Source organism: Carcharodon carcharias, chromosome 6, assembly GCF_017639515.1.
Source record: "Carcharodon carcharias isolate sCarCar2 chromosome 6, sCarCar2.pri, whole genome shotgun sequence".
Classification (NCBI taxonomy): Eukaryota; Metazoa; Chordata; class Chondrichthyes; order Lamniformes; family Lamnidae; genus Carcharodon; species Carcharodon carcharias.
In genome coordinates this window covers 10,689,512-10,712,089 of record NC_054472.1, presented here as the reverse complement: position 1 = coordinate 10,712,089, position 22,578 = coordinate 10,689,512, and the positions used below count along the sequence as shown (strand labels likewise).

Sequence of the window (22,578 nt, the reverse complement as noted above, 5' to 3'; positions counted from 1 at the left end):
GCAACTAAGATTGTGCACAAATAATAGAATATAAGTTTAAGCCTAAGATTTATTTCTTGATTGGTGTTTTCCAATGTCAGCTGCATGGTCTTGAAGAAAGCGAATAAAGGCCTGATGCAAATCAGTGCCGACAAACATATGGGAATGCTCCCCTTTCAAGGTAAGTGGGGAAGTATAAAAAGACAGGCCATAGTAAGATAAGGAAAATAACATTTCTATTATCCAGCATGCGCAAGGAATGGGTGATACCAGTTAATCAAAAATACTGGTTAGGAGTTCTGCGTTTTCAACCAATCAGAAAGCTGCTGCTGATCTTGCAGTGATGCGGGTGTTGAGGTCTCACAAGAGGTGCGAGAGTGCGAATCTGGGAGCGGTGCTGAGACAACAGAATGCTGCGGAACTGTGGGAGGCTGAGACCAGATCAAGGGCAGGCTGCCGATAACAACTACCTGTGAGTCTGACAATTTTAATGGTTGTCAGAGAGTGGGACTGATGGGGAAACCAATGTTAATGGCAGCTTCTGAGGGATGAGATGCATCGCCAGTCAAAAAGCAACCCAACAGAAATTCTGGTTGGTAGAGTGCCGGATAACGCAAAAGATCACAGTGTATATTTTTTTCCCATTAATATGATCACAGATCTGTTATTGTTTTATTCATTAGCAACACCACCAAAACATATTACCTTGTCATCACACTGCTGTCTGTGGAGCCTCGCTATGTGCAAACTGACTGTCATATTTCCTGCTCTACAACAGTGACTACACTACAAGAGAATGTTGTTGTCTGTAAAGCATTTCGGAATGGCCTGAGGTTGTGAAAGACACCATTGAAAGACAAGTCTTTTTCTTTCTAAATTATGTTCTCCAGCTGCAGACCTTATTAATATAGGCTGGCTTAATAAATTCAAGGGAAACCGCATGCCGAGTAGAAATACTGTCAAGGCATTGCAGATGATTGTTTCAAGGGGTCTCTTATTCTTGGTTGGTGTAAATACCTTTACAACTGCACATAAGCCTGAAGCTAAACTGCAACTAACTGCCTAAACACCTAACTCCAAATGCTACAATTCTGTATGGCCTCCAGAGACAGAGAGAGAAACTTGCATTTCTACAGCACCTTTCATGCCTTAGGGCAACCCAAAGTACTTTACAACCAATTAGGTACACTTTCTCTAATTAGAATCACTGGTGTTGGATGCTGTGACTCCTACATTACTTGCACACAGCTAGTTCCCAGGCAACTGAGAGGCAATGGCCAGATATTCTGTTTTCGTAATAAGTTTTAGCCTGTTTTTCTTCACATTAGTGCTGTGGAATCTTCTACGTCCACCTGAGGGGGAAAATGGTTTAAAGTCTCATCCAAAAGACAGCACCTCCAACAGTGCAGCACTTCCTCAGTACTAGGCGGAGTGTAAACTTAGATTATGAGCTCAAGTCTCTGGTGTGAGTCTTGAACGTAGAAACTTCTGACTGGTAAAAGAGAGTCTACCCCACTGACTCGCAGAGGAGTGGGATTGTTGCCTATGAAGGATATGTATCAAAGAATATAGGTAACACCAAATAACTTGCCTTTTTGCTTCTCACCTCTACACTTTCCACATACTAACTGAAGGATATCAATGTTGAACAAAACGGAGGGAAAACTCTGGCTTTGGAGTCATAACACAGGCTGTCAGGATCAATCAGCCAAGCATTGTCATTTGATGCATTAAATAATGCATGAGGATAATTCCAAGTGATAACCATTTTACGTTATCAATTGGAAGATGCTCAGGAAAATTCCAAGGGATTGGTGGAATGACAATTAACCCTAGGTTGCTTCCCTGTATATGGTGTTTTGGGCAGTTCTCTCATTTTGAAACAAAAGGCCATTGTAACATTTCATCATAAGAGCTTGTGTCTGATTTTTGCTGCTGCATGGTTGGGAGCAATGTTCTCTCCAAACTGTGCAGCCGTGTAGCAATTCGAAAGTTCTCCTACAGACCTTGCACAAGTTAACCCCTATAAATTACCCCAATTGCACTGGTGGAAACATCTTCTCTAAATCTATCCGATAAAATTGTTTCATTGATTGGTGTTAAAGACCTCTTATCAAATCACTTCTGTCATTTCCTAAAGACAATAACCCCAGCTTCAAATGTAATAATTGCTCTCCATTTCTCATTTAAGGTAACCCCTCTATAGGAAGGTAGGATTCTACTTCCACTCTGTCATGAAAACCAAATGTTAATATCTACTCAACCAATAAGAGGTACCAGTACATCCTTTGCTCTATCATCCTCCTTTTGAATCACTCATAAGGCCAAGACATACAAAAGCCCTTGTCATATGGCTGCCTCAAAAGGAGGTGGAGGTGGGGTCATTGAATATGAAGGATGAGGTAGATAGATTCTTGTTAGGCAAGGGGATCAAAGGTTATCGGGATTAGATGGGAACGTGGAAATCGAAACACAAGATGATCATGATCTTATTGAATGGTGGAGCAAGCTCGAGGGGCCGAACGGTCTACTCCTGTTCCTAAACAAAACCAGAATTACCTGGAAAAACTCAGCAGGTCTGGCAGCATCGGCGGAGAAGAAAAGAGTTGATGTTTCGAGTCCTCATGACCCTTCAACAGAACTAGGTGAATCCCAGGAAGGGGTGAAATATAAGCTGGTTTAAGGTGTGTGTTTGTGTGTGTGTGGAGGGGGTGGTGGTTGGGTGGGGGGAGAGAAGTGGAGGGGGGTGGTGTGATTGTAGGGACAAACAAGCAGTGATAGAAGCAGATAATCAAAAGATGTCACGGAAAGCAGAACAAAAGAACACGTAGGTGTTAAAGTTGGTGATATTATCTAAACGAATGTGCTAATTAAGAATGGATGGTAGGGCACTCAATGTATAGCTCTAGTGGGGGTGGGAGGAGCATAAAAGATTTAAAAATATTTAAAAATAATGGAAATAGGTAGGAAAAGAAAAATCTATATAATTTATTGGAAAAAGCAAAAGGAAGGGGGAAGAAACAGAAAGGGGGTGGGGATGGAGTACTCCTGTTCCTGTTTCTTATGTTCTTATGTTAGAAAACATGGCAGCCAATTTATACACAGATTTCCACAAACAGCAGTGTGATAAATGAGCACATATTCTGTTGGTTGAGGTATGAATATTGGCTGGACACTGGGAGCAGCTTCCCTGCTCCTCTTAACAGCGCCATAGAATCTTTTACATCCACCTGACGGGAGTTAACATCTAATCCAAAAGCCGATGCCTCTAACAGTGCAGCGCTCAATCAGTACGGCACCAGGAGCGTCAGCCTAGACTATACTTTGTTTTGACCACTCAATGGGTGATGGTCTGAAAGGTATCCAGTGCAGACTGGGCTATTTCAGTAATATTGTCCCAGAACCTGTGAGTTGATGGGTCCCTGTCAAGGAGTCTGATGTTACTGGACTGAATTACCAATTTGGGATGATTTTCTGTAATCTACCCCTGATTTACCTAGACATTGGCTTTAGTCAGTGCCATGAATTCAAAAACAATTACAACCAGTAGGTGTAGATGCCATCATGGTATTCAGTATAATCAAAGTTACTGAATCCATGTGGTGATGTCATTTCCTAAGTGTCATTCATGCCAAGATGGACTCAGTGATGCCCAGCTCGATGCATGGGAAATTGCTGAGCTCATCAATCTTCTTCTGAACCATTCAGAAAACACATTTATGGGTGCCATTTGAACACTCCAAGCCAATTTGGTGCACCTTCCCAGCACTCAAAATTGCCATGCTTCTCCCCACCAACTCAGAGTTACTACATCCTGCAATCCTGTTTCAATTCTCCCAGACCCCAGATTCAGCCTCCTAACCCACATGGTGCTCCTACCCCTCCACGTAAACAACAACCACCAAAATCCAATTCTTTGCTTCCCAAATTGCATAAAAGCAAAACATTCCTATCAAAAATTTAGGGGACATATCCTACAATGAGAGAGAGCAAATATTGCATCTGAGGCTGGGGCTCTTTTCTCTAGGTAGAGGTGATTTGACAGAGGTCTTTAAAGCTATAAAACGTTTTGAAAGGATAGACATTTTTAAACAAAAACAAACAATGGCAAAACTTTACAATGGGCAATGGCAACAATAGAAATTAAGGGATATCCAAATGAACAAAATTAAAAGAAACAAGCTTTTTTTTATTCTTTCATAGGATGTAGGTGTCACTGGCTAGGTCAGCATTTATTGCCCATCCCTAATTGCCCTTGAGAAGGTGGTGGTGAGCGGAACATCACCTAATATTGTACTCAGTTTATAAGAGGGCAATTTTTATCTGCTATTAATGAGGTTCTTATTTAAAAGGACCATTTATTCCTCCTAATTCTGATCACCAATGGCCAACTTTAAAATAGTTATAGAAGAGCCACAAGCCTCTACGTACAATGTTAAGCTGATACAATTCAAGATTTATTCCAGATCAGAGAAATAGGACTATTTAAAAAAAGCTTGCATTTTTATAGTGCTTTTAACGATCACCAGGTGTTACAGCCAATGAAGCAGTTTTTGAAGTGTAGTCTCTGCTGTAGTGTCATAAACGCAGCAGCCAATTTGTGCTCAGCAAACTCCGACAAACAGCAATGTTTTGATGACCAGATAATCTGCTTTTTTTAAGTGAAGTTGATTGAAGGATAAATATTGGCCATAACACCGAGGACAGCTCTCCTGCTCCTCTTCAAAATAGCACCATGGGATCTTTTACATCCACCTGGGTAAGCAAATGGGGCCTCGGTTTAACGTCTCATCCCTCATTACTCCACTGGAGTGTCAACCTTGATTTTTGTTCTCAAGCCCTGGAATTGTGATTCAGAAGCCAGAATGCTACAACTGACACACACCCATTGATTAATTATCAAGGTTTAAAAAAAGTGAGCCACTACAGATATCAAACTCTGCACAAAAGGACAGGTAGTGGGTACAGAAATTCCGAAGTCATTTATGAAGCAGCTAATTGGAGATAGTGTTTATGGAACAAATGAGCATGGAACGAATAATGTTGCGAAAAATTGATTAATTGGTAGCTCTACCAAAAAGCCAGAACATGCACAATGGGCCAAATGGCCCCCTTCTGTGCTGTACCACTCTATGATACTATTAAAAAGGTCACTATCCTTCTAACCACTTTTGTGTATAACGTCAAAACAAGTTCTCATGTTAACATCTTAAAAATACTGACATTTGATTTGTTTACAGGACAAACATTAAAAACAACTTGTGTGGTCCTGGAAAAAAGAAAGACAAGGCTACAACTCTATTCAGGATTGGTTTAGTTTCCTCAGCTGAATCCATTTGCCTTTTAAATTAACATTCTCTCCAATGGAGTCTTAAAATTAAAACTAGTGCACACAATTAACTCATTGTAACTAAGTTTCAGAGGCAATAGTACTGTGACTGCAACTTATTTGTTTGGCATTACCTTCAACACAGTCCTATTGCATTATTGTATTTCTGAAGTCTGTACTGAAAATAAGTTAGGTCAAGATACATTCCCAAACGAAATTGGAAAGGGAACTGATATATTGTCTCTGGGAAGAAGCTTTGTACGGTGCTTTACAAACAGAATAAGAAATCCAATCCACAAAGTCATAGGTAGAGGAAGCGGCACAGCGTGATCAAATTACTTTATTTTCAGACGCTACAAGCCCAGCTATAACAGTTGCCTGGTACGCTCATTAAAGTAGACTTGTAGAGAGCTCTGCGATGTCCCCTTTGATAAATACAATGCCTTTTGCAGGACCTAAACTATACAGACCAGAAAAGTCCAGATTCAACATTTAATTATTTGCTCTCAGCTGGGGCAGACATAGACTGCTAAAATGACCTCAGCCCCCCTGAGCTTGAATGCAGGCGGTGAGAGGGGGTGGGGGGAAGAAATGAGCCACAACTTGCCTGAGGACCATTATCCAGTGACTCTTCAACTGTCAATTATGGACAGAATCAGACTTAGCTGTGATGGCCCACAGCTGAATATTTATCAGTAAACATCTGGTTAACAAGGAAAATGCATACTTTGGGAAGGCACCCCTGTGTGTGGTAATACTCGTGGAACCCAAATCAGTGCCTTTGAAAAAAAGCTGACTGGTGTGTTTGTACGGGGGGAGAAAATAGACGTGTAGTTGCAGCCATTATTTAAAATGAGTAAATAATTGTCCAGTAACAACCTTGAAATTAAAACGTTTTCCCCTCAAAGTTCCTATCATCGTTATCAGAGACACACATTACAGATAACCTGTTAAAAACACCACTTTCATTCTCCAAAGTCCTATGATGTGAGGCAAGAAAACAGCTGCGGCTAATCCCGAGGTTCCCATAGCATTGCTCCCATTTGTTGGGCTTCATCCAACTAGCAGAAAAATTTTTTGTAGCCAATTTCTTTGCAAACTGAGTTCTGGTAACTAAGAATCCAACTGCTTAAAATACCTCCTTTAAATTCTCAGAAGAGTTGCCCAAGGTTTTGGAAATCAAGTTGTATCTTACAGACTACAGCATATCTGGCTTACTATGACATCAATTACTAGATTGACCTGGACCACACCAAGCTCCACCTGGCCCCACAATCCTCTGCCAAAACAACCCACTACTCTAGGATAAACCTGGACAACAAAGAACACTCCTTCCTGCTTCTTTTCACTATCATTGACTATCGCCTAAAAATCAGGTTCAAAGAGCTGCTGGACATCTCTGTCACAAAGATGATGGCCATCTAACTCAGCTGTTGCTGCTCCTTTTCCCATTACATCATGCCTTTCCCCCACACTCTCCAAACTTACTTTGTCCAGAGCATCCACCTCCTGCTCCCTCAACTTCATTTGCACTAAGCTGCGGAGCCCCAAACTTCACCGCTTAATTCCCATATTACCTGACACAGCAAACAGACACTATTCAGTTCCCTTTCAAAATTCATATCACAACTTCTTCAAAAGAACCCACCCTTAGGCCCTCTGTGCTTACAACTTACACCCCATTTACAAGCTTCCTTTCTTCCCCAAACCCACTGAATATGCTGTTGTCTCCTAGTTCCATTTGTTCCATAAACACAATCTCTAATTAGGTGCCCACTCCTCCCACAGCACTAAAACAGCTTTAACAGTTATGAACAGCATTCTCCACCTGTTACCCATTAGATGATTTCTTCTCGATCATTTGGCAGCCATTGTTCAATCACACCATCTTTGTCTAAAGCTTTTTGTCCATTGTCCAGTGCATTGGAGATTGCTTTCACTTAGTTTTACTCTCACCTATCCAATAGTAGCCAAGCCTCTCTAGCAATGGCTTCTTTTCCAACCCTCACATGATCACCTTGTCCATCACCATCTTTGGTACCTTCGTCCTCTTCAGCTCCATGCAGCATCTTGCCAATATCATCTGAAAACATCTGGTCAGCTTCCATGTGGTGACACTATACATTCAACCTCCATCAGTTTTCTCTCCATCCTGTTTATCCAGTAGTCCAGCCTTGGATGAGTGTAATTTTCTCCAGCTAATCACCGCAAAGACTAAAGCCCTTCCACAAATTCCAGCCCCATCCCTGGCCACTGGCTCAGGCTATACAAGATGGTTTGCAATCTCAGCAGTGCTGTTTCATCCTGAGCTGAGCTTCAAGCCCCATATCCTTTCCATCATTAAGGTCACCTACTTCCACCTAGTTAACCACCCGCCTCAGCCCCTATCCTTCGGCCACTGAAACCTTCATTCATGTCATCTTCACTTCTAGATTTTACAACTCCCCAATGCTCTCTTAGCCAGTCTCCCAATCATCTAACTGACTTCAGCTCATCCAAAACTTTACTGCTCAAATCCTATCTTTGACCAAGTTTTTAAAAAACCTTCCCCTGGCTGACCTACAATGGCTCCCAGATTCAACAACACAAATGTAACATTCATCATTTTTAAATCCCTCCCTATATCTAATCTCCAGTGTTATCACCCTCTGAACATTCCGTTCATCTAACTCTAGCCTCTTGTGTTTCTGTCTTTATCTCATCGTTGGTGATCATGCCTTCAGTGGTCGAGGCCCCCATGCTCTACAATTCCTTCCCAGATCATTCCGCCTGTAAAACGCTCATTAAAACCCAATCCTTTGACCAAAACTTTGATCACCCCTAATTTTTTGATTAAATTACACCCTCCAAGAAGTACTTTGGCACATTTATCTACATTAAAAATTGTTATATGACAGCAACCTGTTTCAGGGTCTATAGTTTGCAGAAATGGACCCATTAATGCAATTCAGCCCCAGTGGGCCCAAGTGTAACACTTTGCCTACTGTTCAAAATAAAAGATTTGGTATAAATTTTGACACAAATATCTGTTATGGACAGTAAATCTTTCCAAAATAGATCCAAAGTGATTTGAATTACCTCAAAGAAACAAATTTGAAATAAGCAAAGTGGCCCCAGATTCAGTCAAACTCAGGCACCTTTTACTTCTGTTAAATCTTTATCAGATAAAAAAATTCAGCCAGATGCTTTAAGAAATAAAAATGTAACATTACACACACACACAAACAAAAGCAATTAGGCAAGGAAGGGCAATGGCACAGAGGGGGCAGAAAGTGGGGGAAATTAATCACCAAAAATAAGTCAAAATTTGGATTAAACTGATAGACTGGAATCTAAATTTCACAAGAATGTTCTAAACTAAGCTCAAAAATCTCAAAAAAAAAAGCAAATCAATGTCAAAGTTCAAAAAATATTTTGAAGTACCGAACCCTTGCAAAAACATTGGCTGAATACTCCATTTTTTCAGCTTTGAGGAAAATTATAGACAAGGTGCATTTTTTTCCAAACACATTTAATTCCTTTTCCTACTGGAAGTTAAAATGTCTATCCATTAAACACAGTAAAAAGCTGCAAAAATTATTTTAAAAACCTAATCATCCTTTGTACACTGCCACAGATCTGTACTTCTTTTCCTGGAGTCAGCGACCCCTGAACAGATTGCCAAAATGTGTGGTAAGGATTTACTACAGGCTTTCAGAAAGAGAGCTGGATGTGTTCCTGCAAAGACATGTTGAGCTACAAAAAGTAAACATGACTGATTATAAGTTATTTCAATCTCTTTCAGCTTTCTTGGGGTTGGAGGAGTTCCCAGAGACTTTCCCCACCTAATTTGGCCTATGGTTTTTACTGCGTTTCCCAGGAGGTTTTTTCACAGAGGGAGGGAGGATGTGGATGTGTTGACGATGCAAGTAAGCTTCGGCATGATCGGGTGGGACCACCTGGATAGACCAGTTGGTCATTTCTTGACCTTTCTGTATGCATGTTCATTCCCAAAACCAATGAGGACTGCTGGTGATTAGAAAAGATGCATTGAAAGTTGTTGAATGCTAAGTTCTCTAAATGAAGCAAGTTGCAATTTTCATTAAGTGGCTACGTTAAACTTATGCAAACTACAAACTTTGTGGTTAAATTTTAAAAACTTACTTGAGGCAGATTTTCAAAACTCCATATCCTTTAGTCTGGTCCCAACCTCAGCGTACTAATCAACCTGATCAGAACTTCCTACTCCATATTTTTTCCATCACAAAGACCACCTGCTTCCACCTCCAAGCTATCACCCGCCTCCCTCCCCACCTCAACCCATCTAGCACAATAAACTATGCCCTTCATCACCTCCAAACTTGACAATCCCTGTAGCAGTCTGGAAGACCTCCCATCCATCACCCTTTGTAAACTTTACTACGCCCAAACTATGCTGCCCGTTTTTCATCGAGTGCTAAGCCCCGTTTATCCACTGCCCAGGCCCACACTAAATTACATTCACTCTCAGTTCCCTTCTACCTCAAACTTAATTCTCATTTGTCCAATTAAGTGTCTTCATGGTCTCAACCTTCCCCATTTCCATAAATTTCTCAATTTCTAGAGGACTCTCACTTCCACCCCCCACCCCACCAAAAACTTTATTGCTCCTACTGCACCATTGTGCTTAACCCCTCCCTTGATTCCACCATTTGCATCATGCCTTAAACCGCTGAGGCCACACTTTCTGGGATTTCTTCCATAAACTGTTAGCTCCTGCTTAAACCCAACCACTCTGACCAAGTTTTTAAGTCACCCTTCCCAATATCTCATTATTTGGCAGTCTGCCATCCTCCACCAATGCAAACATCAACTCAAACAAAAACTCTGTCTGGTTGTTTCCTACACCACGCAAAATCTCATTTGCTCATCACCCCTGCCCTCTGCTGATCGACAGTGGCTCCTAGTCCCACACCTCCTCAAGTCTTACATTTTGGCCTCATGATTAAATTCAACCTCTATCTCCTCCCAGCCCCTGAAATTCTCCACTCCTGTGACTCGAGCCACGTGCTCATCCCTTTGTCTCATCACTGGTGGCTCTGCCTTCAGCTGTCTAGGCCCCACACTTTGGAATTCTCTTCCTTACCACCTCTGCCTCCTCCTTTAAAATCCTCCTAATAAAAAAAACTTTTCTTTGACTAAGCTTTTGGTCACAGCTCATAATATGTTATGCTTTGATGGTTTTTATAAAAAACATATATTTGCACCTATGAAGCAGTTTGGCACATTTTACTATATTAAAGCAGCTATACAAATGCAAATTATAGCTATACATGAATTGACAAAATTAGCATTTAATTGCCAGATGTAATTTTAAAAATAATGTATTTGCATAGAAGAGCAGTTAAACAGCACTGATCTCCTTTTGTACAGTGTAACATGTATTCAAACTGATTTACAATGATTTTAAACAAGCACTTCAGTGATGCTCCCAGGAAACAAGCACAAGGACTGCAATATTCCAACAATCCATCCTGAAAGCAGCAGAATCAAAGAAAACAACAAGAATGAACATCTTGCAACAAAACAATTTCTCTCAGCTTTTCACTGGAATTCTTTTAACCGCATTTATCATTCATTTTGCTTGTCTTTGCTACTCAAATGGTCTTTTTCTTCCCCTTCTCTTCATCTCAACACCCTAAATAAACATATTTTTCCCTAATTCACTCCGTCAGGTTATTTACATTTGTGCTCAAAGAGAATAAACCCACATGGAAAGGGAAGCAGCCAAGGATTGCAGGGAAGCAGCCAAGACGACAGAAACACAAGTGGCAACACATATATTATAGCAAACAGTAGAAAGTAATTTGGCCTACAAGTGCTGTTTCCCACGCAAGGAGCCCTGTTCAAACTTTCTGCACAGATGGCAATGCAAATGAGAAGTCGAAATAAAAGTTCTGTGTAAGAACTGCACTGGGAACACTGCATCTACTGTTGCTTTCTGTGTGTTAGACATTTCAAATCACACAAAGCTTGCACTAGCAAAACTACCAACTAATAAAGTATTTTTTTTTAAATTGCAACAGAGATGGTAATGAAGAAATGCTGACAGCTCAAAAAACAGTTTGCTTCTCATATTATGTAAACACACTTGAAATATTAATATGTTATGTACTTGATAAATTACCAGCAATTGACAGGAAAAGTAAAGTAATTCAACACATTTCAATTATGGTATGAAATTTACTCCAAATTGCACAGCAATTTTCACCTTCACAACTATTCATTGAACCAATTCAATGAGCCAACATATCCTTATTCCAGCATTTTAGTTGATTGATTGAATATTTATATAAAGTACTAATCAGCAATAATGTACATTAATACTGCACTGCAGAATGACACCTTACGGTTTTTATTTAAAAAAAACACGAGTAAAAACAGAAACTGCTGAACATACTTGGCATGTTTATTGGCATCTTGGAGAGAAAGCAAATTAAATCTTCAGGTGATGATAGAATCATAGAATGGTTACAGGAGGCTGTTTGGCCCACTGGATCCATGCCAGCTCTCTGCGAGGGCAATTTAGCTAGCCCCACTCCCCGACACTTGCCCCAGAGCCCTGTAAATTTTCCCTTCAGGTGACTGTCGAATTCTGATTGAATCTGCCTCCAACATTTTTGTGATCCTTTTGTCAGAACTGCACTTTCATTTTAGTTCTAAGTTTTGGTGCCAATATCAATGAAAGTGACTCAATTGTTTATTTTGTATAATTTATGCAAGAGGGGATTTGAACCAAATGTGTATTCCTGTAACTATAGTTAAAAAGTCAGTAAAGTTTCCAGTCATATGCATTTTTTAAAATTACGTTGACCACACATCAAACTTTTGTTATTTGTGAAATAATCTTTTCTTCCTTGAGAAGACAATTTCAACCTCGACCCAAAATTTACACGTAAATGGGTCCCATGAATTGAACTCACAGCTACCTACAATAACTTGGATTTGTCCATTTATATCACTTCCTGCACAGGGATTACTTGAGCATAGTGGGCTTAAAAGAGACTGGCCAGATTAGCAAATAATCACAAATATGCTCTGGACCATCCATGAGTATGCTTTTTTTCATTCTTTCATGGGATACGGGGTGGGGGTCGCTGGCTAAGCCAGTATTTTTTTGCCCTTCCCTAATTTCCCTAGAGAAGGTGATGGTGAGCTGCCTTCTAGAACTGCTGCAGTCCATGTGTTGTAGGAATTCCCACAGTGCTGTCTTATAGGGAGTTCAAGGATCTTTACACAGCGACAGTGAAGGAACGGCGATATAGTTTCAAGGATGGTATGTGGCTTGGAGGGGAACTTACAGGTGGTGGTGTTCCCATGTGTCTGCTGCCCTTATCCTTCTGGGTGGTAGAGGTTGCAGGTTTGGAAGGTGCTATCAAAGGAGCCTTGGTGAGTTGCTGCAGCGCATCTTGTAGATGGTACACACTGCTGCCACTATGCGTCAGTGGTAAAGGGAGTGAATGTTTAAGTTGGTGGATGGGGGTGCTGATCAAGCGAACTGTCAATCTTCATGAATGCTGATGGAGCTGCACTCATCCAGGCAAGTGGAGAGTATTCCATATCACTCCTGACCTGTGCCTTGTCAGGCAGACAGGCTTTGGGGAGCCATGAGGTGAATTAGTCACTGCAGAATTCCCAGCCTCTGGCCTGCTCCTGTGGCAACAGTATTTATGTGGCTGGTACAGTTGTTTCTGGTCCACGGTAACCCCCAGGATGTTGATAGTGGAGAATTCTGCAACGGCAATGCCACTGAATGTCAAAGAGAGATAGCTGGTTCTCTCTTATGAGAAATAGTTATCACCTGACACTTAGCTGGCAAGTAACATTCATGCCACTCATCAGGCCAAACGTGAATGTTGTCCCCGCCTTGCTGCATATAGGCACGGACTGCTTCAGTATCTGAGTATCATGTATGGTGCTAAACGTTATTCAATGATCAGCGAGCGTCCCCACTTATGGAAGGAAGCTGCTGAAGATGGTTAGGCCCAGGGCACTATCCTGAGGAGCTCCTGCAGTGATGTCCTGGAGCTGAGATGATTGATCTCCAACAACCACAACCATCTGCCTTTGTGGTAGGTAGGACTCCAACCAGCAGAGATTTTTCCCTCAGATTCCCATTGACTCCAGTTTTGTTAGGCTCGCTGATGCCACACTTGGTCAAATGCGGCCTTCATGTCAAGGGCAACCACTCTCGCCTCACCTCAAGTTCAGCTCTTTTACCCATGTTTCAAATAAGGCTGTAATGACGTAAGGAGCTGAGGGCGCTGATGGAACACAAACTGGGAGTTGGCGAACAGGTTGTTTCTGAATAAACGCTGCTTGATGGCACTGTTGATGATCCCTTCCACCACACTGCGGATGATCAAGAGTAGACTGATGGGGCTCAGTTTGATTTGCCCTGCTTTTTGTGGACAGGACACACCTGGATGATTTTCCACATTGCCGGGTAGATGCCAGTGTTGTAGCTGTATTGGAACAGCTTGACTATGGTCACAGCTAGTTCTGGAGCACAAGCCTTCAGTACTAAAGCTGGAACGTTGTCAGGGCCCATAGCCTGTGCAGTATCCAGTGCATTCAGATATCATGTGCAGTTAATTGAATTTGCTGAAGACGGCATCCATGATGCTGGTTGTCTCAGCAGAAGAGCGAGATGGATCATCCACTCAGCACTTCTGGCTGAAGATTGTTGCAAATGCTTCAACCTTGTCTTCTGCATTGGTGTGCTGGGTTCCCACATTATTGAGGATGAGGATATTTGTGGAGCCTCCTCCTCCAGTTAGCTGTTTAATTGTCCACCACCATTTACGACTAGATATGGCAGGATTGCAGAGCTTAGATCTGGTCTCTTGGTTGTGGGATCACTGAGCTGTCGATTGCATGCTGATTTTGTTATTTGGCATGCTAGTAGTCCTATGTTGTAGCTTCAAGTTGACACCTCAGTTTTTTTAGGTATGCCTGGTGCTGCTCCTGGCATGCCATCCTGCACTCTTCAATGAACCAGAGTTGCTCCCCCATTTGATGGCAATGGTAATGTGAAGGCTGTGCCAGGCCATGAGGTTACATATTGTATTTGTATACAATTCTGCTGCTGCTGATGGTCCACAGCGCCTCATGGATGCCCAGTTTTGAGTTGCTGTTCGAAATCTACCCCATTTAGCAAGGTGGCAGTGCCACACAACATGATGGAGGGTATCGTCAATGTGAAGGCGGGACTTCACCTCCACAAGGACTGTACTATGGTCACTCCTACCAATACTTTCATGGACAGATGCATCTGCTACAGGTAGGTTGGCAAAGACGAAGTCAAGTAGGTTTATCCTTGTTGGTCCTCTCACCACCTGCCACAGGCCCAGTCTAGTAGCTACGTCCTTTAGGACTTGGCCAGCTCGGTCAGTAGTGGTGCTACCAAGCCACTCTTGGTGAGGGACATCCCGCACCCAGAGAACATTCTGTTCCCTTGCCACCCTCAGTGCTTCTTCCAAGTGGTGTTCAACATGGAGGAGCACGGATTCATCAGCTGAGGGGTGGGACAGGGGGTGATACGTGGTAACCAGCAGGAGGTTTCCTTGCTCATATTTGACCTGATGCTTTGAGACTTCATGGGGTCCAGAGTCAATGTGAGAACTCCAAGGCAATCCCTCCCAACTGTACGCCACTGTAGGACAGGATAGACCCAGGGATGGTGATGTTGGGGCATTGTCCGTAAGGTATGATTCTGAGTACGACTGGGTCAGGCTGTTGCTTGACTGGTCTGCGAGACAGCTCTCCCAATTTTGGCAGGAGTCCTCAGGTGTTAGTAATGATGACTTTGTAGGTCGACAGGGCTGGGTTTGCAGTTGTCACTTCTGATGCCTAGGTCAATGCCGGGTGATCTGACCAGTTTCATTCCATTTTGTAGACTTTGTAGCCGTTTGATACAACTGAGGGTTGTAGCTAGACCATTTCAGAGGACATTTAAGAGTCAACCTCATTGCTATGGGTCTGGATTCACATGTAGGCCAGACCAGGTAAGGATGGCAGATTTCCTTCCCTAAAGGACATTAGTGAGCCAAATGAGTTTTTACAACAATCAACAATAGTTTCATGGTCACTATTACCATGACTAGCTTTTTAATTCCAGACTTATTAAAATAATTCAAATTCCACCAGCTGCAGTGGTGGGATTTGAACCCATGTCCCCAAACCATTGGCCTAGGCCTCTGGATTACTAGTCTGGTAACATTACCACTATACCACCACGTCCCGTCACAGCAGATCCTCTACCACAATTACATAAATTTTGATTTCCTAAAAGAACTTTAACTTCCAATTTATACAATATGCCAAAAATGGAAAACTATTCTCTATTTAAGTTTCATATTTTGTTGCATTTCTCAGCACTTCAGCTAAAGTGTGAAGCAATTGCTGGAGGAGCGTGTCTTTCACAGCCTCAGGATATTCTAAAATCACTTCAGAGCCGATGAAGTACTTTTCAAGTTTGACCACAGTTGTAAAGTAGATAAACACAATATCCAATTTGCACACAGTAAGGTTATACAAACGGCAACGAGATAACTAAGCAGATGATCTATTTTGGTGATCTTGGTTGAGGGATAAATGTTAGCCAGGACACTGGGAGAATGTCCTTGCAGTTCAAAAAGTGGCACATGATCTGTAACACACAAGTAAGAGACAGGGCCTCGGTTGACGGTCTCCTCCCGAAAGGTGGCACTTCTAGACAGTGCAGCACTCCCTCAGTGCTGCACGGAAGAGACAGCCTAAATTATGTGTACCAATGATTTGAGTATCTGGCTAAAGAGAATGCTAAATTTACAGGTAATATTGACATGAAGGTATGGTAAATAATTACCAGGACCAAAGAGGCTGCAAAGGCATATTGATGACATGATGGAATAGGCAAAAAATTGAAGATGGAATGGAATAGTTTAAAAAAGAGTTGTGGTTGGATTCAATGTTAGTAAACATGCGGTGGTTCATTTTGTTAACAGATTCACAGTGCAAAAGGTGGCCATTCAGCTCATCATGTGTGCATTGGCTCTCTGACCATTTCACCTAGTGCCATTCATTCTCCTGCTTTCTCCCTGTAACCCTGAACATGTTAATTAAAATTTATGATTTTAAGGAAAGCTGAAGGATGTGTGTGCTCAGGCTCACAAGATATTAAAAGCACTTCCTCAAGTGGAGATAGAAAGAAAGATAATTGATTTAATTGAGGTTTGTAAAGTTACATGGGTAGTTTGGGGAAGCTGCAGTTGTTATCCTTAGAGAAGAGAATGTTGAGACGAGATTTGATAGAGGCTTTAAAAATCATAAGGGGTCTAGAGAGAAATGGTTCTTCACAGGAAGAAGGGTTAAAAACCAGAGGAGACGGATTTAAACTGATTGGAAAAGAACCAAAGGCAACTTGAGAAAAAAATCTTTTTTGAAATATGGGGAGTGGTAATGATCTGGAAGGGCGGTGGAAGGACATTCAATCATTGCTTTCAAAAGAGAATTGGATAAACCCCGACTGGGAAAAAAAAATGCAGGGCTATAGGAAAGGACGGGGGAGTGGACTAGTTAAAATTACCATGCAGAGATCTAACACAGGCTTGATGGACCAAATGACCTCCTTCTGTGATGTAACCACTCTCATCACTCCATGTGGTTATTTGTCTCTGGAATGGGACATAAACTATCGGATTCAGAGGCGAAAATGCCAGCATTGAACCCTGAATTCATGAGTGCTCAGAAGAAATTTCATTCTCTGCTGTTAAAAATTGACAGTGGCTTATTCAAATAGTCTGATCAGTGAGACACCAAAAGCAAAATGTGTCTCGTTATTGATTTCCCCCTCCCCTCATGCCCAATGTTTATCAAGGTTTCTCTTTTATATACCCAGAGTCAAACTAGGAGCAGTCTCAATATTCATACTGTCAGCATTGCGTCAAATACACATATCCTATTTAACACTGTCCCACATTCACCTTGGAAATCATGTAAGGCTAACATATGTGATGTGGTGACTCTGACATAAACCACCCCACAGTCACTCTTTTTCTTAAATTTCCTTGCATGCTTACAAGTACTCTGCAGTTTTGCGATTTATGCCATCAACACAAGGTTCAGCAATTAATGTACACATTAAAATAAGTACTGATATCATCAATTTTACCCGTAAAAACAACAGGTAAAAATAAAACCAAAGTAATACCAGGTCTCTCATTTCATATGCTGCATTTTTCCCTAACAGCAGTTTGTGCCAAGACACTGCCCAGAATTGCCACTGAACTGTAGCAGAACAAAATAACACAAGCCGCCAGACCAGAGCTCCATGCATGTAGTAACTTAGAATTAAAAAGGAACCTAAAGAAGGGGAGTTATAAATTATTAAATTAGTACTAAATTGTATAGTTTTTTTAAACAACTGCCTCAGTATCTGTCTCTATGGTTGGCTTAGCACCCCTGGCAGTCAAAGGCATTGTTACCTGACCTAGAAACAATCATTTAAAAGTACTTGGAAAGTGAACGCTCCATCAGATAACTTTTGCTCCATAGCAATGGTCTCAGTTCCAAAAGAAAGGTTTCACCCAACTTTTTTTTAAATACAAATTTCAATTGTTCAAAGCTGACTCTTCAAAGCAAAAAAAAATAAACAGCAAAATATTCTAATATTTCTAAAAATTCTAAAAATCTGAAACATAAAGGGAAAAGTGCTGGAAAAACTCAGCAGGTCAGGAAGCATCCGTGAAGATTATGTGTGTGTGTCTCTCTCTCTCTACAGATGCTGTCTGACATGCTCAGTTTTTCCAGCAACTTCTGTTTTGACTAAAGTCCGTTTCAGCTTGCGTGCCTTAGTAAAACAAGTCATCCCAAAATATTGTGTGTACAGAGAAGAAAGCTGATTGATGTGAGGAAAGAGAAGAGTTCATAATTACTTCATCAGGAGTTATCATTACTGCTAAAGTTCTAACAGAGCTTTGATGCTCGAGCTTTGATACTTGTGAGCACATCATTACCAGTCTTATACTTTAACCCCTTTGGTGAAACAACATGCAAGTAGACTAAACACAGGACTCGAATGAGCGGAGCAACTTTTAGCAGCTTAGACATATCAATACAACTGTAGGTCTTTAAATGATTATGCAACTGTATTTGCAGCACAGAAACAGGCCATATGGCCCATGCTGGTGTTTATGCTCCACACAAGACTTCTCCTACCCTTCACCTGATCCCACCAACATATCCTTTTATTCCTTCATTTTTTAAAATTCAGTCATGGGATGTGGGCATCACTGGCTAGGCATGCATTTATTGCCCATCCTGAATTGCCCTTATTCAGAGGGCAGTTAAGATTCAACCACATTGCAGTTGGCCTGGAGTCACATGTAGGCCAGGCCAGGTAAGGACAGCAGATTTCCTTCCTTAAAGCACATTAGTGAACCAGACGGGTTTTTACAATAATTGACAATGGTTTCATGGTCATCATTAGACTTTTATTTCCAGCTTTTTATTGAATTCAAATTCTGCCACATGCTGAGGCAGGAACCCAGGTCCCCATAGCATTACCCTGGGTCTCTGGATTATTAGTGTAGCGGCTATACCACTATGCCATCCCCTCCTTGTGTGTTTATTTAGCTCCCCCTTAAAATGCACCAGTACTAGTTGCCTCAACTATTTCTCGTAGTAAGTAGCATGCTCCACACTTAAGCATCTCTCTGTGCCAAGGATGTATTTTTCTGAATATCTATTGGTTTTATTAGTAACCATCCTACATTTTTGGTCCCTAGTTCTGGTCCTTCCCAAAAGTGGAAACAGCTTCTCTATGTCTGACCTATCATTGTAAAGACCTCCATCAGGGCAGCCCTCAGTCTTCTCCTTTCCAAAGCCTCACCTTGTCCAATCTCATCAGTCCGTTTGTACCTTGCTAAAGGTAACGCCTGCACTGATTTTACACATAGGCCAGAATTTTATGTTTCGCGGGTGCGTCCGACCCAAACAGGTGTGAAATTGCGCAAAATGATGGGCGAGCATCCTGATGTCATCATGCACTCGCACGATATTTTGCTCAGTGGGCGTGCACAAAAATCAGGTGCCCAATCGGCCAGGCGGGCTTCACATTTTTGGTACCAAAGGTGGGAAAAAATCTCCGTTAGGATTTAAAATAAAAATATATCTTGGGGCTGTTTTTTTTCAAATGAGCTCTGCTTTCAGTTGCTTGATTGTGCTGCATGGACATTTTTTGCAGCATTTTTGGGCTTTACTTGCAGGTCTGCAGCGCCCTGAGGCAGCTGCCTGCCTTCAAGGGACCTCTCTCAAAGCGCTTACCCGCGCCCGGGGTGACGTCGGCGCACGCCCTCTTCCTGCCCCCAATGGCAGTGCTGTGCCTTTCTCAGTTTCATGCTGGCTGGCCGTTAATTGGCCATCCAGGATAAGATTACGGCCTGGGGCCGATTGTGAGCAGAAGCGCATTTCATGTCCGCTTCCGGGCCCGCCGATCACACACGCCTGACAAATGCAAAATTCAGGCCATAAATCGAAAATCCTAAATAATTGTGCAGCAAAATACTATGAAATAAACATGATCATTTACAGGCATTCTCATCCAATAAGTGTTGAAAAAAATACATTACGGACTGACTTCCTGAAATCAGACTTTGTTTTGCTATAACAGCACCTGGCAATACTAATGATTATGGCTAATTTATCAGCACTAGAGGAAAATCATAAAAGACACTGTTAGCATGAAGGAAAGTACCCTTTAAGCATTATTATACCACAGAAATGGCAGCAAAAGAGAAGGGCTAACCAAAAGGAATAACAAGCACATACAAAGTACAGATGAAGAGGATGTCAGGTTATACAATCTTGTAATGCCCAATATAACATCCAATGGTCTCCTGAATAATTCCAGTGTTTTTAATCAGCATTTGCCACTCCGAGTCAAATTGCTCATTATGTGATAGTAACGCAAAAATATCAAATGTTAATACAAAGCCAAATTATTGTTGAAATAAAACAGAAAACACTGAAAATATTCAGCAAGTCAGACAGCATCTGTGGAGATAGAAACAGGGTTAACATTTCAGGTTGTCGATCTCTCCGAAGAATTGTTTGTATTCTGACAAAAGGTTAACAATTTGAAATGTGAATTCTGTTTCTTCACAGATGCTGCCTGGGCTGCTTAGTATTTCCAGCATTTTTTGATTCTATACCAAATGTTAAACCCACCATAATATAATACAAAGACAAGTTTCAAATCTTCCCCTCAGAAAGGAAGAAAAGACAATGGTGGGGGGGGGGGGACACTTGCTTCTTCCCCCACCCCCTCCCTTAGTATTATAAAGAAGAAACTGCAAGAATAAGCAGGGGCAATTTCAGGGGAAGAACATCAGAGTCAAGCTTAAATACACAGCACATAAGTTTAGCTTCATCCATTTGTTAGTGACAGATCAGGTCTGGCCTATCGCAACCTAGTGAAACCTCAGTTCTTCCTGCAGTACATGAACAAATCCAGATGCAGGAGAAAATAGTTCACAATGAAAAAAATCAACTTAACTGTTCCATTTGGCATGAATGGCACATTTAACATTATTAATGTTGACTTCTATTTAATGTTTTCAATCTCACATACCTCCAACATGAGAGTGTATAAGCCATAAACTTTGCTGGGTTCTTGTAGGTTTACGGACATTTAATTATTACAAATGAACCAGAGAAAGGGGGGGGGGGGCGTTTAAAAAAAACAGGTTTGCATCATTTAGAAAAACATAATGAAGGCACTTCTCAAAAATATAACTTTCTAGAGAAAGGCCTCGCCATTTTGCTCCTCCTCTCACTTTTGTTGTACATAATTTGCACTGTGATTTTAAGACAAGCCAGAACTGCAAAAGGGGCCACTAAATACTCTGCCAGAAAACTAGAAGGTGGGGAGGAAGAGACAGAAACAAAGAAAGAGAAAAAAAAACAGTATTTAAATTTAAAAAGGCTTACAAAAATAAAACTTAAACGCTCTGCAACAGAACTAGAAGGGAGGCAGAAAGAAAACACAATTTTAAATTTAAAACAGATCACAAAAATAAAACAATGATCTGCAACAAAACCATAGGGGAGGAACAACACCAAAGAGGGAAAAAAGAGACAATACTTAAGTAAAAGAGCCACAAAACTAAAACTAAATGCTCTTCAACAGAACTAGAAGGAAGAAGGGACAGGGAGAGAAAACACAATTCTCCATGTGAAAAATTACAAAAATAAAACGATGATCTACAACAAAACTAAAAGGGAAGGGGTAACACACATACACACAGAGAAATAAAATATATATGTTTTAAAAAAGCTTACAAAAATAGAACAATTAAGGGGAGAGGGGGGGGGGGGGGAGAGATGAAATGGTTATAATCCTACAAGGTGAGACCTGGGCCAGGGGAGAAGGTGGTTGTTTTGCCCCCCCGTCCTCCTCCTCCTCCCCCTCCTCCTCAAACAATAAACAAAAAAAAAATAAAGAAAACCCTCTCAATATTTTCTATGAAGACTCTCTCTTTAAATTCTCTTTTGGTTTGCAAACGCGGCCATTTTCATTTTGTTTTAAATATTACATCTATCTCTCTCTCTCTCTCTCTCTCTATATATATATATATTTATATTTAATAAAAAATAAAAGAAAAAAAGCCAGACCATCACTCACTCAGGTCAAATCTTCAGAGACAATAATAGAGAGTGAGTGAGGAGAGAGAGAGAGAGAGAGAGAGGGGGTTTAATTTTTCTTCTTAACCGTTGACGGCGTTGGTTTAAAAAACACACTACACTCCATATAAATATAGATATAGATATATATCATTGCGCCTCCTTTCCCGCACACTGACTGACTTGACAAGAGTGAGGACAATATCCGGGGACTATATTTCAGCCATCTCCCTCCCCAGTAAGAGCGGCGACCCTCCCGCCCCGGCCTCATCACCGGGGACCGGAGAGAGAGAGAGAGAGAGAGACAGAGAGACAGAGAGAGGGAGGGAGGAGGGGGGGGGGGGGGTGGCGCCCGGGCCGTAGCAGGCCGCACGCCTCTCTCCCTCTCTCTCTCTCCCCGAGCGCTCTTCATAACATCCGAAGAATCATATGTATATATTTTTTTTAAATGTAAATTTTAAAAAAGATTTTTTTCCCTTCCCCCAAAAAAAAAATCACCCACTTACCCGCCTCCGAGTTCTTTACCGGTGTTTTAGGAGGTCGACCGCGCGGCATTATTTTCCTTCCTCCCCCAACCCTCCCCCCCC

General features: G+C 41.5%; 1 protein-coding gene across 3 annotated transcripts in view; it reads right to left on the bottom strand.

Annotated features, from left to right (window-relative positions):
* The window catches only part of LOC121278741 (zinc finger protein 236-like), a 137,804-nt gene extending 115,241 nt beyond the window's left edge, over window positions 1-22,563 (bottom strand). For all 3 annotated transcript variants that reach the window (XM_041189124.1, XM_041189126.1, XM_041189125.1), the window contains exon 1: window positions 22,498-22,563. In XM_041189124.1, coding sequence (XP_041045058.1) covers window positions 22,498-22,546 — 49 coding nt within the window. In that variant the 5' untranslated portion in view covers window positions 22,547-22,563. The remainder of the gene's footprint in view (window positions 1-22,497) is intronic.
* Window positions 22,564-22,578: the final 15 nt, after the last annotated feature.